Source organism: Callorhinus ursinus, unplaced genomic scaffold (genome assembly GCF_003265705.2).
Source record: "Callorhinus ursinus isolate GAN/ISIS: 27379988/994484 unplaced genomic scaffold, GSC_fseal_2.0 scaffold21, whole genome shotgun sequence".
In the NCBI taxonomy this organism is placed as follows: Eukaryota; Metazoa; Chordata; class Mammalia; order Carnivora; family Otariidae; genus Callorhinus; species Callorhinus ursinus.
The window spans coordinates 2,769,630-2,787,631 of NW_027397083.1; the positions used below are offsets into that span (position 1 = coordinate 2,769,630).

An 18,002-nucleotide genomic window follows, 5' to 3' on the forward strand; every position below is an offset into this window, starting at 1 on the left:
GTGTGTGTGTGTGTGTGTGTGTGTGTGTGTGTGTGACCAAGAGTGCGGAGGTGGAGAAACTCTGTTCTAGTTGGAGGACCAAAGAAGAAAGATGTTTCTATCACCTTCATCTTAAAATCCAAAGTCTCGTGGGTGATGTGGGAAATTTACTCCATTTAGAACAGTCTGAAAAGCAATACAGAGCCATATTTTCATCATCATAACATTATTATATTTGTCATTATTTATTCATTTATAAAAATAAATAATGAGTAGCTGTCTTTGCTGGAATATTTCTAAATAACTCTTGCCCTCAAAGACGTCTTTTTAAGAAACATTAGGAAGAATGAATTTTATAAGCCAGGTTTTTGCAGGTATTTTTGTTATTATGTTTAAGTTCAGTGATAACGCTGAGACTGGCTGCTTATCCCCAGTTCATATTTAAGAGACTCGAGGTTAAGCAAGTTTAACTATCTTCCTCAAAATCACTCTTCAGGGCCTGAATCTAGACCAGTTCTTTAAGAGTCCAATGCCCATCGTACTTCACTAAAGCAACAAGGACCTATGTTACTTTAAATAACCCATCCCAATAAAGATATAAACAATAACTATTATAAAATGAAATCCTAAGGAAGTGAGAAAACAAATGAAGTGTTAACATTGCAGGAACACAGGAAAAGTAAATCACACTTTGACCTTTAAAAGGTGGATGTGTTAAGTTTGAAAATGGACCTTTATATATATCAAGTTCTAATTCCTGGAACCTGTAAATGCCACCTTATTTGGGGGAAGGGTGCTGTTTGCAGATGTGATTAGGGTAAGGATCTTGGTATCAGATCCTTAGATTAATGTAAGGATCTAAATTAAATCTAGGAACTGTAAATTATCCTAGATTATCTGGGTGGGCTGTAAATGTCTTCACAGATGACCTTATAAAAGAGAGGGAAGCTAGTGGCACCTGGGTGGCTCAGATGGCTAAGTGTCTGTCTTCGGCTCAGGTCATGATCCCAGTGGTTCCCTGCTCAGTGGGGAGCCTGCCTCTATCTCTCCCTCTGCAGCTCCCTCTGCTTGTGCTCTCTCTCTCTCTTTCTGTCAAATAAATAAATAAAATCATTTAAAAAAAGAGAGGGAGGGAGGCTATTTCACACACACACACACACAGACATGTGTGTGTGTGTGTATGTGTGTGAGAAAATGTAGGAAAGATGGAGAGTAGAGAAGTTTGAACATACCAGTCTTAGTCCCACAAACTTGAAGAGATAAGGGAAAGTGTTATCTTAGAGAACCTCCTGGCCCAGTGACAGTGATTTCAAATTTCTGCCCTCCAGAACTGTAAGAGAATAAAGTCTATTGTTTCAAGCCACCAAATTTATACTTTTTTTTCCAGAAGCCACAGGAAACTGCAATCAATATGTTGAGAATGTAATAGACTTGAAAATATAGTAAATGACTAAATATCAGGCAAAACAAACAAAAAAATTCAACAATAGAAACTTAAGAAAGGTAAGCCATCAAATACATGATCTACTTATTTAATCAAGAAATAAGAGACTAGAGAACAAAAGGTAAAACTAAAAGTAACGATAGTAATATCGGCAAATACTTCATTAATCACTTATAATATACCATATATAGTGATAAGAATTTAAGATACATCATTTAATTTTCATGGATATCTTATTAGAAAGACTATTATCTCTATTTTGTAGAAGAAAAAGTTTTTTTAAACTTGTTATTTTATTGATGTATAGTTGACATACAATGTTATATTAGTTTCAGGGGTACAACTTCATGATTTGACAATCCTGTACATTACACCGTGTTCACCATATAAGTGTGGTTATCATCCGTCACCACACAACATTATTATAATATTATTGACTGTATTTCCTTTGCTGTACTTTTCACCCCTGTGACTTATTTATTTTATAACTAGAAGTTTGTGCTTCTTAATCCCCTTAAAAGAAGTTTTGAAAGTCCTAAGATTATAATATTGCAATGGAAAAAGTAATTAAAAAAACAAAAATGACTAAAAAATTCTCAGAAATTTATTTATTAAAACTTTTATTAAACTTTTTATTAAAAACCATAAGGTATCAGACAGATGTACATCATTCCATGTAAAAAATGAAATTAATTTAGTAAAAAAGGTTGCATGCTTTAATGATGATGAAAAGACATGTCTGTCGATGTGCACTTTGTGAGAAATACATTGAAGTTATCTCAAACCAATAATTGAGTCTAACAATACCACCCCAAGCCCTTTCAAAGCAACTAGAGATTGGAGAAGAAGAGCAAAGGCACCAAGTGCCTTTGAATTATCCATAAGGAGATAATATATTGCTTAATAAGATAAGCAAGTGGAAAACAAAAAAGAATGCATAGTCCCCCAGCTCATAATATTCTTCCCTACTTTACTTTTTGTTCACATCCACCCAAAATCAGCCCCTCAGTAAAAGTCTCTGATGAAACACTGAGTCTAATTAAGAAAATAGTTTTTCAAAAGATAATCTAGATCTCAATACTTTCTTGAGAGCTTCTTTCACATCCTTGTTCCTCAGGCTATAGATGAAGGGGTTCAGCATGGGGATCACTATGGTGTAGAACACCGTGGCCACTTTGTCAGTCTCCACACTGTTGCCAGAACTAGGTCGGCAATAAATGAAAAGAATTGTTCCATGGAAGACAAGGATGGCTGTGAGGTGGGAGGCACAGGTGGAAAAGGCTTTGTGCCTTCCCTCTGCAGAGTGCATCCTCAAGATGGTGATGAGAATCAGCAAGTAGGAGGTGAAGATGATCACAATGGTGATGATCTCATTGACAGTGGCCACAATGAACACCATAAGTTCATTAATAGAGACATCGGAGCAAGCAAGCAATAAGAGAGGGGGTAGATCACAAAAGAAGTGGTTAATCACATTTGATCTATAGGATGGGATCTCAAGAGCTAAACACAAGTGGATCAGAGAACACACCATCCCACAGAGGTAGCAGCAAGACACCAGCTCCATACAGAGATTCCAGGACATGGTGACCATGTACAACAGTGGGTTGCAGATGGCCACAAAACGGTCATAAGCCATCACAGCCAGCAAGAAGACCTCAGTGATTGCATAGGTACAAAACAAGTAGAATTGCACCATGCATCCCAGGAAAGAGATGGCTTTGTCCCTGTTTAAGATATTGGACAGCATCTTTGGCACGATGATCGTGGAGTAGCAAAAATCCACAAAGGACAAGTGGCTGAGGAAAAAGTACATGGGAGTGTGAAGTTGAGAGCTGACCTGAATCAATGCAATCATGCCTAGATTTCCCAAAACCGTGACTCCATAAATGAGAAGGAACACCAAGAAGAGGAAGACTCTCAGCTCAGGGGCATCTGCTAATCCAAGAAAAATGAACTCTGTAATAAAGGTGCAGTTTTCCTCCCCCATTTCTGCCATATGTCAGGCTTAGAAAAGCAATGTTAGATTTTGTGTTTCTTCTAAAATGGGAGGAAAAAAACAGGTTCATATTAACTTCAGAAAAATATAGCATTGATATCAAATGTTGTATTTATAAGAAATAACAAAAACACATTTCTCAAATAATTCGAAATGCTAAATGTTCAGTAGATTTGAAATGTTAAATGTTTCAAATTTGACTTCAGCATCAGCAGAAACATTAAAAAACTTAAATGATTCCAACCTTTATCACAATACATCGAGATGATTAACTAAGTTCCATTGTTTGATGGATTTTAAAGTAGAATCAATGATACATTTCAAAGCCCCACAGAAATGAACCTCTGTTCTTTGAAAATCCTTAAAAAACTTCAGCCAACACAGTACCACCTACTGTGATTCTATAAAACATATACTTACTTTTTTTCACTGAGTCTCTCAGGAACATATATTTGAAGCAAAGTTTTTTGACATTCCATTTTTAGGAAGTGTGACACATTTTTTGAGGTCTGCAGCTGACAAAACCCTTTTAAATTTTGAATTATGGGCCAAGAGATTTAAAATATAGATTGAAAATGAAAATTTTAAACCAAATTAACAAAGTGGTTTAATCAATTATCATAGTAATGATCTATAGTTAATAAACTCTTAATCCTGACAACAATAAAAACTATATTATGAGTGATTTCATTCTTAATAAGCTGTTGTAGAAATATTTCATCACATTAATAAAATCATGAAAAACTAATCCAAAAGTACATTGTAGTACTATTTATAATATTAAAATGGAAAATGTTGATGACCAAGAGTAGAGCAATTATTAAATTACAGTGGGTCATATCTGGGAGAGAAAATTATCCAGTTGGTGGTTACTTAAAAAAAAAAAAACAGGATACCAAATAGTCTACTTGGTGTACCTACGTAGATGTATATAAAGATGTACATAGAGAGGTATGAATACATTTGATAGATCTATCTATCAATATTTTTAATTTGGCTATAACCGAAATGTTCATCCTTTACCCACATCAAAGAGAGGTGCCTGAAAACTCTCTCAAGATCCCTAAGTAGTTGGCTGGGGAAAGTGGGTATTTTGGGTACTCGATACAGTGGGATCTACAATAAGACCTTTCCTTAAAGAAAAGGCAAATAGACATTGAGGGATTCTATTCTCTGCCCTCCCTTCTAGACTGCAGAAGTATACTCGTGACTTCTACACATATGTGTAATGCAAATTGAGTGAAGAGGTTCTGCACTAGAAGAATAACTTGTTATTTTCTCCATATCTTGAACTATCTTTTTTTTTAAGATTTTATTAGTTATTTGACAGAGAGAGAGATAGCGAGAGCAGGAACACAAGCAGAGGGAGAGGCAGAGGGAGAAGCAGGCTTTCTGCTGAGCAAGGAGCCGGATGTGGGGCTCGATCCCAGGACCCTGGGATAATGACCTGAGCTGAAGGCAGATGCTGGACGACTGAGCCACCCAGGCGTCCCTTGAACTATCTTTAAAGAAGTGGAAGCATATCACTTTCCTGAAGTCAATGTTTTTTGTTTTTGTTTTTTCATTATCTGGCCAAGAACAGAAATAAAATAAAAGCAAAACAAAATACCTGAGTTATTTCCCTGCTTCCCAGTTAAACAGGAAAGTCAACTTGGTAAATTTTTTTCCTAACGTTCCATGCTGATAATAAGAAACTATTTCATGGGAACTTCTGAATAACTCCAGAAGAATTCATCTCATTTTCTGAGCAGAGAAACTTCACAGGTCCTGAATGTCGGTGAACAGTCTGGCAGTCTGGTAAATGCAACCCTCAGCATTATTAGGACAATGAAGGAGCTCTTCCATGATCATAAATTCTTGATTTCATGACAGAAACAGGTCTGAAAGAAGGTGTTAGGAGGAAACAGAAAGAGAGAGAGAAGAGGGCTACCATTTGCTTATTCTCTTATTCTTTCATACACACCCATATTTGATGTTACAGAGAAAATTGTTCTAAATTCACCATTAGTGTTTCTGTATACTAAAATACAAAAGCATTTTAAATAGTAACTGCACACGAATAGAAGTCCTGTTAAAACATTCTCTAATTAGAAGAGAGATGAGTTCAATACAACTTTAAAATAATTGTTGACAGGGAACATACGTTCATTTCTATTTTCAAGTAACCAGAGGCTACTTCTAGCTAGCAGATCTGAGTGGCAGACACTTTGTCCTTGGTGCTGAAGATGTTAAGATGTGTACAACAGACAGAGACTTATACTGTAATTTAAGCTCTTGGGAAATGGGCTCCTTAGGCTCCAAAACAATTAATAATCCCTATGGTATAACAAACTATACAAAAATTAAACTGAGACTACATGTCATGTAATGCAACTAATAATTAATCTTTATGGCACATCATCAGTTATTTATTTTTTAAATTATCCCAATTTGGGAAAAAACTGTTTAAAACCAAACATGCCCCCTCCCAGCGTGGGTGCTATGCGATACTACATCTAAGTGTCATATGTGTGGGACAGAGCTCATAAGGCCATAATGAAATAGCATGAATATTTCTTCCTTTCTAATAACATGACAGAATCCCTTAGATTCTTCCTGTAGGGCATGGTGGCAAATGCCATATCAGAATTCCTTTAAAATACCATAAAATTAATGGTGCTACTGGTCAGAAAACTATAGAATAAGTCACACGTATTGAGCCCTTGCTAGGTGTTGGAAACTATTCTAAATATTATGCAAGTATTAATTCCTTTTTGCTTCCTAGCAACCAGCCAGAAAACAGTTCTGGGTTTCATGCCTATCCTACAAGGGAAATGATGGAGACACAGACAGTTGCCACTTGGATCAACTCAAAATAAATTGCCCATAAAGGCAATTGAGACTCTCTGGGTTTTCCACTCAAATGAATGTATGAAAAAAGAGAACAAACCCAGAGAAATTTCTGAGGCTGCACTTTTTCAGTGCATGCCCAATGCTGGGAGCCATCAAATGGGACTACATCAGTTATCTGTTCTAGGTGTGTTCTTCTTCTGATTTTATAATATCAATCTAAGCCACAGTATTTTATTTGTGTCTATGTATCACTGGTTGTACACATATAATCTTAAAGGTATATGTGTTCAGAAAGTAATATCAAGTAAATAAATTTGTGTACTCTCAGCTACCACATAATATGTTCCTGAAATTGCTATGCCAAAGATTGCAGCCAAGGCTGAGGAGCCATTCCCTTTGGTTCTCCACTCCCAAATCACCTTTCACAATTAACAAAAGAGAAGAAAAGCTCTATCTTTTTTTGAGTTGCCCCATGAGTAGAAATCCATGGGTCAAAACAAAGAGATAGTTGTGATTATTGGTGTTCTTTTTTTTTTTAATGTTATGTTAAGGCCATTTTTCATGTTTTAATTCCTCATTCAGAGCACCTGCAACTCATGGTGTGCATCTCTCCCTCTTTCCATCTTACACAATTTCTGTTTCAGATTACAACTTCTATGAATGTCTAGTCAAATATTTGGCCTATTTAAAAGTTTTTACTTGGTTTTCTATATTCTATTAGTAAGTGTTCTTTATATATTATGGACACAAATCCTTCCTCAGCTATATAACTTGCCCTTTTTGCTCCCAAATTTAAGTCTATGAACTGTTTTGAGCTAATGTCTGTGCATGGTGTGAAGTAAGTTGAAATTTATCTTTGTTGCGTATGAATACCCAGTTACTCTTCGCCATTTATTGAAAAGATTACCCAGCCTCAGGAGACCACCTCAGCAGGTTGTCAGAATCAATCAACCATAAATCTGTTTAATTCTGGACCTTCAATTCTATTATGCTGAAGTATATGCTCACTTTATACCAGTACCAATTACAATATTTTGTCATTTTTGGTTTCTCAGTAGTAGTGTTTTATTATTTATAAGTATTGGACTCTTTTTGATGTTTTCAAGAACCTATTTTCTTAGTTTTACTGTGGGATTTCACTTTGGTACCATGAAGAAAAAAGATAATTTTGACATATTGATGCTGTATTTTGTGATCATGTTGAATTCAATTATTAGTGTAATAGTTCTAGTAGGGTGTATGCGTACATGTATGTGTGTGTGTATGTGTGTGGATTGTTTAGGATTTTCTTCTTAAAAGATCATGTATAATGTGAATAAAATCAGTTTTACTTCAAATCTGGATGACTGGTGGGCTGATTGATATATATTAATCTATGTATCTATCTTTCTATGTATATTTATCAATCTATTAATATTTCAATCTGTTTGTGAGTACTGAGAGTAGACATCCTGCATTGTTTTTTAACTATAAAGAAAAACACTCATTCCCTAACCACTAAGTGTGTTGATAGCAACAGCTTTGGTAGATTGAAATAATATCTTCTACTTCTACTTTATTCGTAATTTTTATCTTGCATGGATGCTGGATGGTGTCAAATAACTTTTCTGTATCTATACTGAGGACATGTTATTTTTGTTGACTTTTATTCTATATGTAAGTGATGTATTACATTGTTTTTCATACGTTAAACCAACCTTGCATTTCTGGAATAAATCTCAGTTGATCATGGTTCATAATCCTGTTATATGTTTTGTTGCATTTATTTTATTTCATTATTAGATATAATATTCTGTTGAGAATCCTTGTGTTTATATCGATGAGGGGTATTGATTTGTGTTTTCTTTTTTTTAAGATTTTATTTATTTTCTTGAGAGAGAGAGAAGAGTGGAGGAGAGGGGCAGAGCGAGGGGGAGTAGCAGGCTCCCCACTGAGCAGGGAGCTGGATCTGGGGCTTAAACACAGGACCCCAGGATCATTACCTGTGCCAAAGTCAGATGCTTACCCAACTGAGCCACCCAGGTGCCCCTGTGTTTTCTTTCTTATGTTGTCTTTGTTTTGCTTCGTTATCAGGGGAATACTGGCCTAAACACGTGAACTGGAAAGAGTATCATGTCCTCTATCTTCTATATGAGTTAATTAACAGTCAGTACTATTGCTTATAGACTTATTTAATAAAAACAACTGGTGAATCAATCTATGCCTGGATATTGATAGGGGGAGGAAGGGAATATTTTCATTACCAATTGAATTTATTGTTACATATCTATTCAGATTTTCTATTTCTTTGTCGGTTTTGGTAAATTGATCTTTTTCAAATTTGTCTATATCATGTAAGTTGACTAAATTGTTGGCATAAAATTGTTTATACTATTCACTATACTCATTTTAATTTCTTTAAGTTTACTCTCCTCAATGATTGTATTAATTTTGTTTCTTGTTTCTTTTTTTCTTAGTAATTTTAGCTAACTTTGTCAATTATATTAATCTTTTCACAGTACAAACTTATTGATCTCTGCTCTTCACTATATTGGCTTGTGTTCTAGTCTATTATAAACTTCCTTTGTTTGTTCTTTGTGTTCGTTTGTTTTACTTTCTTAATGTGGAAGCAATGTTTCTAGTTTTAAAAGATTTTCTCTTTTCTAATATAGTTATTTGAATACCTAAATTTCCTTGTAAACACTAGGAAGCATCTATTAAAATTTCATAGGTTGGTGTTCATTTTCATCACTGACTCTAATCAAGAGTAATATAATATTTCTGCTACTTTTTTACAAGTGTTCCATATGAGTTCAAATCAAGTAAGTGACAATGTGTAAAGGAAGGCAGTTTCATATATGTGAATATATATGATTATATAAAATAGTGTGGGATATAATTATATATCTAAATTTCTGAAATAAAGTTAATTTTAATTTTTTACTGTAAGTTTAAAATCACATCACCATTCCAAATTGTTTCATGAACCAATATAAGATTATTGTGCAGTTTTTATGTTACCTTCAACAAAAACAGCTAATATTTTTTTCTCAGTAGTTTTCTGGACTAATTTGGGATTTATCCATAAACAGAGCACAGAACAAAGGATATATAAGTCATTCAAGCAAAATTAATGATAGAAGAAAGATAAACACAATGTCATGCAATTTTTGAAAATTAGGGACCCATATCTATTTGGCCATTTTATAATAAATATTACTAGTACTAGAAAAAATTAATCGTTCCTAATAGGCACAATAATCTAGGTTTTATTACTTATTTGTTCAGATTATAATTAAAAATGACAGTTAATTTAAAACCATTTTAAAGGGGTGCTTGAGTGGCTGGGGTGGTTAAGCTATGGACTCTTTTTTATTTTAATTTTATTTTATTGTGTTATGTTAGTCACCATACATTACATCACTAGTTTTTGATGTAGTGATCCATGATTCATTGTTTGTATATAACACCCAGTGCTCCATGCAGTACGTGCCCTCTTTAATACCCATCACCAGGTTATGGACTCTTGATTTTAGCTCAGGTCATGATCTCAGATTTCTGGGATTGAATCCCGTGTCTGGCTCTGTGTTCAGTGCCAAGTCTGATTGAGATTCCCCCTCTCCCACTCCCTTATTAATACCCATCACCCATTTAACGCATTTTGCGCCCAACCTCTCTCCAGCAACCCTCAGATTCTTCTCTATAGTTAAGAGTCTGCTTTCTGGTTTGCATCTCTTTTTATTTCCCCTATGTTCATCTGCTTTGTTTCTTAAATCCACATATGAGTGAAATCATATGGTATTTTTCTTTCTCCAACTGACTTATTTTGCTTAGCATAATTCTCTCTAGCTCCATCCATGTCATTGCAAATGGCAAGAGTTCATTCTTTTTGATGGCTGTGTAATATTCCATTGTGAATAGGTACCACATCTTCGTTATCATTCATTAGTCGATGGACATTTGGGCTCCTTCCATAATTTGGCTTGAAAATGAAACATTATGTGTTCTACAAGTAGGCTAGAACTCCACTTTTCAGTGACAGCATTTTATTAAAAATGGAGAGTTAGAATGGAGACTCAAAGTAAAAAACAAACCAAAAATACCTGTGATGAGTGACCTAAGTCAGAGATGCAGATACTTGTAGTAATGTTTATTCGTTATGTCAACTATATGTGTGTTTGTGCAGATTTTACACATATCCACACTCTTATATTTGTGTGTATATATATGAGACAGAGAGTAGATATGAAATATAAATACAATATAAGAGATGGAGGAGGACAAAGGGAGAGAAAGAGAGGGAGAGGGAGAACTAATTGTCCTCCAGGGATCATTCTAGGCTCTTTACACATGACATGTAATTTAATCCTCTTAACATTCATGGGAAGTAATTAGTACTATCTCCATTTTTTCAGATGAGATCATATCTGCAGTTCCAAAAGCACTAGACACTGCAACAGCAACAACAACAAAAAAAATAAAGAAAACCAGAAACAAGCAATAAACCTAAAAAAGGAAAAAAAAGATAAGAAAAGACACACACTCATGTGGAGATCTCATTCTGTATATAAACCGTTAGACAACAATGTGCTGTCCATTATAAAATAGGAGGAATTCAACTTTGGAAAGGATCAAAGTTTCCATAATAGATACTGAGAAAAGTGTGATTTTCAAGCGCTCTTCATAAAGCACATGAAGGTTATATAGCAAACTAAATGTATCCTAAGGATCCATTACTAATATCCATTTAAGACATTAGAGATTGAAGGAAAGCAAAGGGTAGGTTTAAGTTTGAAATGTGCTCAATCCTACCCTTGAGGCAAATTGAGGAGGAGTAGAGGCAAGCGAATCAGAAAGAGTAACTGAGAACCACCTACCTCCTGCCTCTTCCCTCCACTCGAACACCACAGCCCACCCATTCACCCCTCCACCAGCCTCCACTTTGCGACCCTGAATCCTGATAAGAAAATATTTTCTAGGAAAATATTTGGGAGCTCACCACTTTTCTGAGAGCTTCTATCACATCCTAGTTCTTCAGGCTATAGATGAAGGGTTCAGCATGGGGATCACTATGGTGTAGAACACCGTGGCCACCTTGTCAGTCTCCACACTGTTGCCAGAACTGGGCCGGCAATAAATGAAAAGAATTGTTCCATGGAAGACAAGGATGGCTGTGAGGTGGGAGGCACAGGTGGAAAAGGCTTTGTGCCTTCCCTCTGCAGAGTGCATCCTCAGGATGGTGATGAGAATCTGCAAGTAGGAAGTGAGGATGATCACGACGGTGGTCATCTCATGGAAGGTGGCCAGGATGTATAGCAACAGTTCATTAATAGAGACATCAGAACAAGCAAGCAATAAGAGAGGGGGTAGATCACAAAAGAAGTGGTTAATCACATTTGATCTATAAGATGGGATCTCAAGAGCTAAACACAAGTGGATCAGAGAACACACCATCCCACAGAGGTAGCAGCAAGACACCAGCTCCATACAGAGATTCCAGGACATGGTGACCATGTACAACAGTGGGTTGCAGATGGCCACAAAACGGTCATAAGCCATCACAGCCAGCAAGAAGACCTCAGTGATTGCATAGGTACAAAACAAGTAGAATTGCACCATGCATCCCAGGAAAGAGATGGCTTTGTCCCTGTTTAAGATATTGGACAGCATCTTTGGCACGATGATCGTGGAGTAGCAAAAATCCACAAAGGACAAGTGGCTGAGGAAAAAGTACATGGGAGTGTGAAGTTGAGAGCTGACCTGAATCACTGCAATCATGCCTAGAAATCCCAAAACAGTGATGCCGTAGATGAGAAAGAACACCAGGAAGAAGAAGACTGTCAGCTCTGGGGCATCTGCTAATCCGAGAAGAATGAATTCTGTCACAGAGGTGCAGTTCTCCTCCCCCAGGTTCCCACTTTATTGAGCATGGAGAAGAATATTAATAGTTACTCTCCATTATATGATTCCAAATTCATTTTTTGACTGTCTCCTAAAAAAAAGACATAACAAATAAGAAAGTTAATGTTTTCAGTGAAGAAATAGGACATTGCTTTCCTGAAGTTTAGAAAATTTGCAGGCATTGTGACAAAGATGCATAAGATAGCAGTTTAATTCACAGATCACACAAAAATAATCACATCCATAACAGCTTATATGATCCCTTAAAGGAGTCCTACACAATTCAGAGCTTGAAACTGAGTCATTGGAAAGACATCAAACATTATTTAATTAGCCAGATTGTTTTATGAAACTGAAATCCCTCTTTCTTGACAAAATGTTTAATGAGTACTGAAAATATTGAGATCTTGGGAAATAATTTTTTAAAATACACAGCATTCTTCTCTGTTTTCCACTGAAATGATGAAAAGTCTATGTATTGAAGATTGTTAATCCACAAGTGTTCATTTTTTATCAGTATGTTTTAGATGGAGAAGTAGCTTTTATGCTCCATACTAGCTTTTTTTCTATAAAATTAACATAGTGATTTTGTTAATTAAGCTATCCCATGCCAGCCATTGTTCAGGGAATTGGCACTTGGATTCAAACTTCCTCTAACTATGACTCTGAAGCCTTATAAAGACCTAGATGACAAATACATTCACTGCTTTAAATCCATTTGAAGAAGTAATCAGAGATGTACATATGAAAATATCAAATGTTTGCTGCCGCACTGTAGCATTATTTATGATAGTAAAAGTCAGAAATCAAGTGTCAAACAAGAGGGAAATGGTCAAAGCTATGGTACATATATATTATGGAAAACAATGCAGCTATTAAGGGGATATTTTTGAAGAACATTTAATGACCTGACAAATAACTATGGTACAATGGTAAGTTAAAAAATAGTAAGCCATGGGATGCCTGGGTGGCAGTGGGGGACATGTCTGCCTTTGGCTCGGGTCACAATCCCAGGGTCCTGGGATCGAGTCCTGCATCAGGCTCCTTGCTCAGCGGGGAGCCTGCTTCTCCCTCTCCCACTCCCCCTGCTTGAGCTCTCTCTCTGACAAATAAATAAATAAATCCTTAAAAAAATAGCAAGCTAGATTGGACAGAGAGAATATTATATATGTATACATAAGTTGCTTTGCATGTTTAACCCTCACAAAATCCATGAAAAGTAAATATTTTATTCTAATCATTTGAAAAAAAATGTAGAAACTTGCCTTAATTTATAACGTGTAGACACGTTGATTATTCCTGGAAGAAAGAATCTCCACTAAAATTCAATGCAGTCAGGTATTTCCCCTTTTTTCAAATGATTTCAAGAGGTAAAGCGTATGTGCCTTAAGAAGTCCCAGTTGAAATCTTGAAGAAAAGTGAATAATAAAGATCATTTGTTAAGGATCTGAACAACTGAAATAGGCTTGTTTTTAAGAGTTCTACTATGTAAGTCACAACTTGAAACATTTCTAGTTAAGGACAGTATCTCAGAGTTCCAATAACTGATGTCACAAGTAGTTGAATAATTTGCAAGTTAATGCAGGGGTGATATAAGGATTGTTAGCCTATATATAATATTCAAGATTACTTTTAAATTTCAACGTTTTATCCTGGTTTTTAAGACTTAAGAGGTGGTCTGTAATGGATTCAAATGTTTCATTTGTAATATAATGAAATGTTTACAGAAAGATAACTTTTTCATTAAAACATTTTTAGAAATGTGAAAAAGAAGAAATCCCAGTTTGAAAACAAATAATTATTCTGATAATATGATTTTCTCTCTTCGATGGCTAATAAAAGTGAGCTGTCTCTTTCTGAGTTCAATGTAGTACATAATCTTGAAAACCTTGCCTGTTTTCTGGTCTAAAGGTGAAAAATCAGGATTTTGTTTATTTATAGAGAAGTGGTTCTTAACCAGGAGAGATTTTTTTTTATGTTCAGTTAGCCAGCATATAGTACAACATTAGTTTTTGATGTAGTGTCCAACGACTCATTAGTTGATTATAACACCCAATGTTCATCACAACAGGAGAGATTTTGATTCCTCCGGGACCTTGGTCTCTGTCTGAAGACATTTTTGTCTGTGACAATAAGAAGGAATGCTAGTGACATCTAGTGGTCAGAGATCAGGGATGCTGCTGAACATTCAAAGATGCACAAGGCAGCCCCAGCCCACCCTGCCCCGACACACATACCAATTACACATGCAAACACAAAAATAGTATGTGGCCCAAAAGGTCAATAGTACTAAGGCTGAGAAGCCTGCTATGGAAAAACATTTCTAAGTGTGGTACCCAAGACCAAAATAATTCCTCTCCTTTCTGCTTCAGAGGTGATCCCCATGTCTGTGTCCCTCCACAAACAGTCCTGAGGGCCCCTTCCTGCAGCTCTCAGCATCAGAGTGACTGTTGGGAGTTTCCATGTGGTCTTTTCCAGGTTCCATGGATGAGTCAGTGTGAGTGAGGTGGAAGAAGATTGGGGGGAGACCAAGTATTCTTTCCAACTTGCTTATACCCTTTTCCCTCGTACACCTCTTACCAAGGTATTTGGTCCTGCAAATTAGACTGTTTCCATCCCCCATTGAGATTGTTTCTCAATACACAAAGAAAAAACGTTTTCATAAAGAAGTGACCCAAACATGGCATTTCTTAAAATACTCTCTAATTAAGAGTTAAAACACTGATTTTTATAAATATGTTTAATACTACTACCCTCCTCTACTGTTCCTCCTTCTTGTATACATGGCTATAATAACTTACCTTATGAGAAGAAAAAAAAAGAGAGAGAGAGAAATCTTCCAGCTCTCAGAAAATATCATTTATGTCCATTCCCAAGAAAAGAGTGTAGAGCCCAACTTACCTGTGAGTAAATATCGCTTCCTCTGTTTCTGAAGATGTGATCATGGAAAGGCTTTATGTTTTTGTGTGTATGTATCTCTGGGATTCATGTTCCTTAAGTCTCCCAAAATAATCACTGATCTCTGTGGGATATAAATGAGATATCAAGAAAACCATACTATCCTGAGACTCAAACAACTAATGACCTCTATGAAGTATAAACAAGGAGAAAAGCTATCCCAGCTTGGTACGTATTATTATTATCCAGCAAGGTTCCTTTCAGAGTTCATGATAAATTGCAGAGCAATGTGGGGCGCCTGGGTGGCTCAGTCGTTAAGCGTCTGCCTTCGGTTCAGGTCATGATCCCAGGGTCCTGGGATCGAGCCCCGCATCGGGCTCCCTGCTCCACGGGAAGCCTGCTTCTCCCTCTCCCACTCCCCCTGCTTGTGTTCCCTTTCTCGCTGTGTCTCTCTCTGTCAAATAAATAAGTAAAATCTTTAAAAAAAAATCAGTGTGATCAGTATAGTTATGCACCTTTACGATAAGATGACTGAGGCACAGAATGTTGTAACTTGCCCAAAGTCACAACCAAAATCACGGATAAAATGAGGCCGTATGCTGCTTTTAGATCTGTGCCACCCATAGGACTGCGTGAGGAAGAACAGAGCTTCTGATGGTGCCGGGACAGCATCTCCCTGCTGGACACCGGAAGCCATTAAGCAGGATTGGCTCTAGGATTTCTCCCAGGTCTGCTGTAGAATGCCTCTTAAACCAATAGGGTGCAAACCACTGCCTGTAGCTTGTGTCCTTGCATATAATCACACATTTCAAGAACTCCATGGATGTAATTAGTTATAGATAATCAGTTTTCAAATTTTCATTAACTTACATGCATCTTCCTAAGATTGATTCATCTGATAATTCCCTGAGTTTGAGGCATGTTTCTGGGTGTCTTTTCTACCTACCTCTCGTATCCTATTGTCTCCTAAAACTCTGCCCATCCTGTTATCCAAAGCCAAGTTAAAACAATACCTAGTTTTTGAAGGTATTTTTAAGTACACCACTCTAAAACCCCAAAATGGACTTGAACTTTTCTTTCTTTCAAACACAATGGCCTCTTTCTTCACCGCCCTACTGTCAACACAGGATTTTGCATTCCTTGAGGATGGGGACTGTGTCTCATTTTAACTGCTACTTGTACTTTTATGAGATAAATTCATGTATTTATTGACAGCCTAGTCTATTCCAGGTGGATTATAAGAAAGGGGAACAAAATTAATGTTTATTGAGATTATACAAAGTATTCCAAATGATATCTATATTATCTTTTAGTCTTCACAATCAGATTAAGAGCTAGTTTATGTTACCACAATTTTGTAGATTAAAAACCAAAGATAGGAGAGATTGCTGATTTTTTTTCTAGTAAGCAAGAGACAAGTGTAGTCTCTTTGAATCAAAATCCACATCCTTCCCATTGTACATTAAGTCTTCATTAATTTTAAAGATATCTTTACAATCAACCTTTATGGGCACACTTTATTTACATTTCAGGGATAAATGCTACTAACATTTCAGGGATAAATGCTACTAAACTAATATGCTCAAAAAGAAAAGACTTTAGTGTCCATTAACTTGCCAAGTGTACCCTTGACATCCTTATTTCTCAGACTGTAGATCAGGGGATTCAACATGGGGATCACCACTGTGTACAACACAGACGCTACTTTGACAGTTTGCCTGGAGTTTTTGGAGTTAGGCACACAGTAGAGAAGAAGGATGATCCCATGGCAAATGGTGATGGCGGTCAGGTGGGAGGCACAGGCGGAGAAGGCTTTGTGGTGGCCACTGGCTGAACACACCTTGAGGATGGTGACAATGATAAATACGTAAGACAAGAGAATGATGAGCAGTGTGCTGACCTCATTAAGGTGGCAGAAATGAAAAGCAGCAACTGACTGATGTATCAGAGCAAGACAGGGAGAGCAATGCAGAGAACTCACAGAAAAAGTGATTGATTGTGTTGACCCTGAAAAGATAATTCGATAGCAGAGCATGTGAGTATCAAAGAACATGCTATTCCCCATGTATATGATCGACCACCAGCATGGCACAGAGTTTCTGGGACATGGCAACTGTGTAGAGCAGAGGGTTGCAAATGGCCACAAAGCAGTCATAGGCCATCACAACTAATAAAAAGGATTCAGTTAACACAAAGGTACAAAAGAAAAAGAATTGTATTACACATCCTGGAAATGAAGTGGTTCTGTCTTCTATAACCAGGTTTTCTAGGGCCTTGGGAGTAATGATGGAAGAGTAGCAGAAATCTACAAATGAGAGGTGGCTGAGGAAGAAGTACATGGGGGTGTGCAGTTGATGTTAATCTTGATTATAACTGTCATCCCAATATTCCCTACAACAGTGACACTATAGATGGCCAGAAAAATCAAGAAGAGGGGGACTTGCAGTTCTGGATAATCTGAGAAGCCCAAGAGAAGGAATGCAGCCCCACTTTTATTTCTCTCTGATAGTAACATGATGGTTTTTGCCTATCAGAATCTGAATCGGTCCTGAAAACAAAAATATTAGAGTGAGGATATGAGAAGTTTGCTTAGCTACCCCTTAGCAAGACTGGAAGAGGAAGCAAAATATCTTTTCATAATTTCTCTATGCTATGTGTTTATTATGAAGATATGCAAATGTCTAAGATTTTGAAACATGAAAATCATTTTTAAAATTTTCTTTAAGTAAAAAAGCAATACGATTATGGACTTAAAAACATAAGTTCTTAACTGTAATGTTTAATATTTACAAATAAGAATATAAGATAAAGGGATTTATGGTTATTTTAAATCAAATCTTCCTATAACATTTTCAATTCTCCTTCAACATTATAAGTTCATACAAAGATATGGCTAGCATAATATGATGACTGATAATGTCAGTCCTCTAATCAGTACAGAAATAAGAAATTTCCAAACAAATTAATTTT

At 36.3% G+C, this 18,002-nt stretch overlaps 1 protein-coding gene and 2 pseudogenes across 1 annotated transcript; all 3 read right to left on the reverse strand.

Moving 5' to 3' along the window:
• Nucleotides 1-2,462: 2,462 nt before the first annotated feature.
• LOC112829731 (olfactory receptor 5L1-like) lies at nt 2,463-3,413 on the reverse strand. The gene has a single exon (XM_025879445.2). It carries the CDS (start codon nt 3,411-3,413, stop codon nt 2,463-2,465), a length of 951 nt encoding a protein of 316 aa, XP_025735230.1.
• Nucleotides 3,414-11,208: 7,795 nt separating this feature from the next.
• LOC141374771 (olfactory receptor 5L1-like) lies at nt 11,209-15,079 on the reverse strand (annotated as a pseudogene).
• Nucleotides 15,080-16,614: 1,535 nt separating this feature from the next.
• On the reverse strand, nt 16,615-17,547 carry LOC112829398 (olfactory receptor 5D18-like; annotated as a pseudogene).
• Nucleotides 17,548-18,002: the final 455 nt, after the last annotated feature.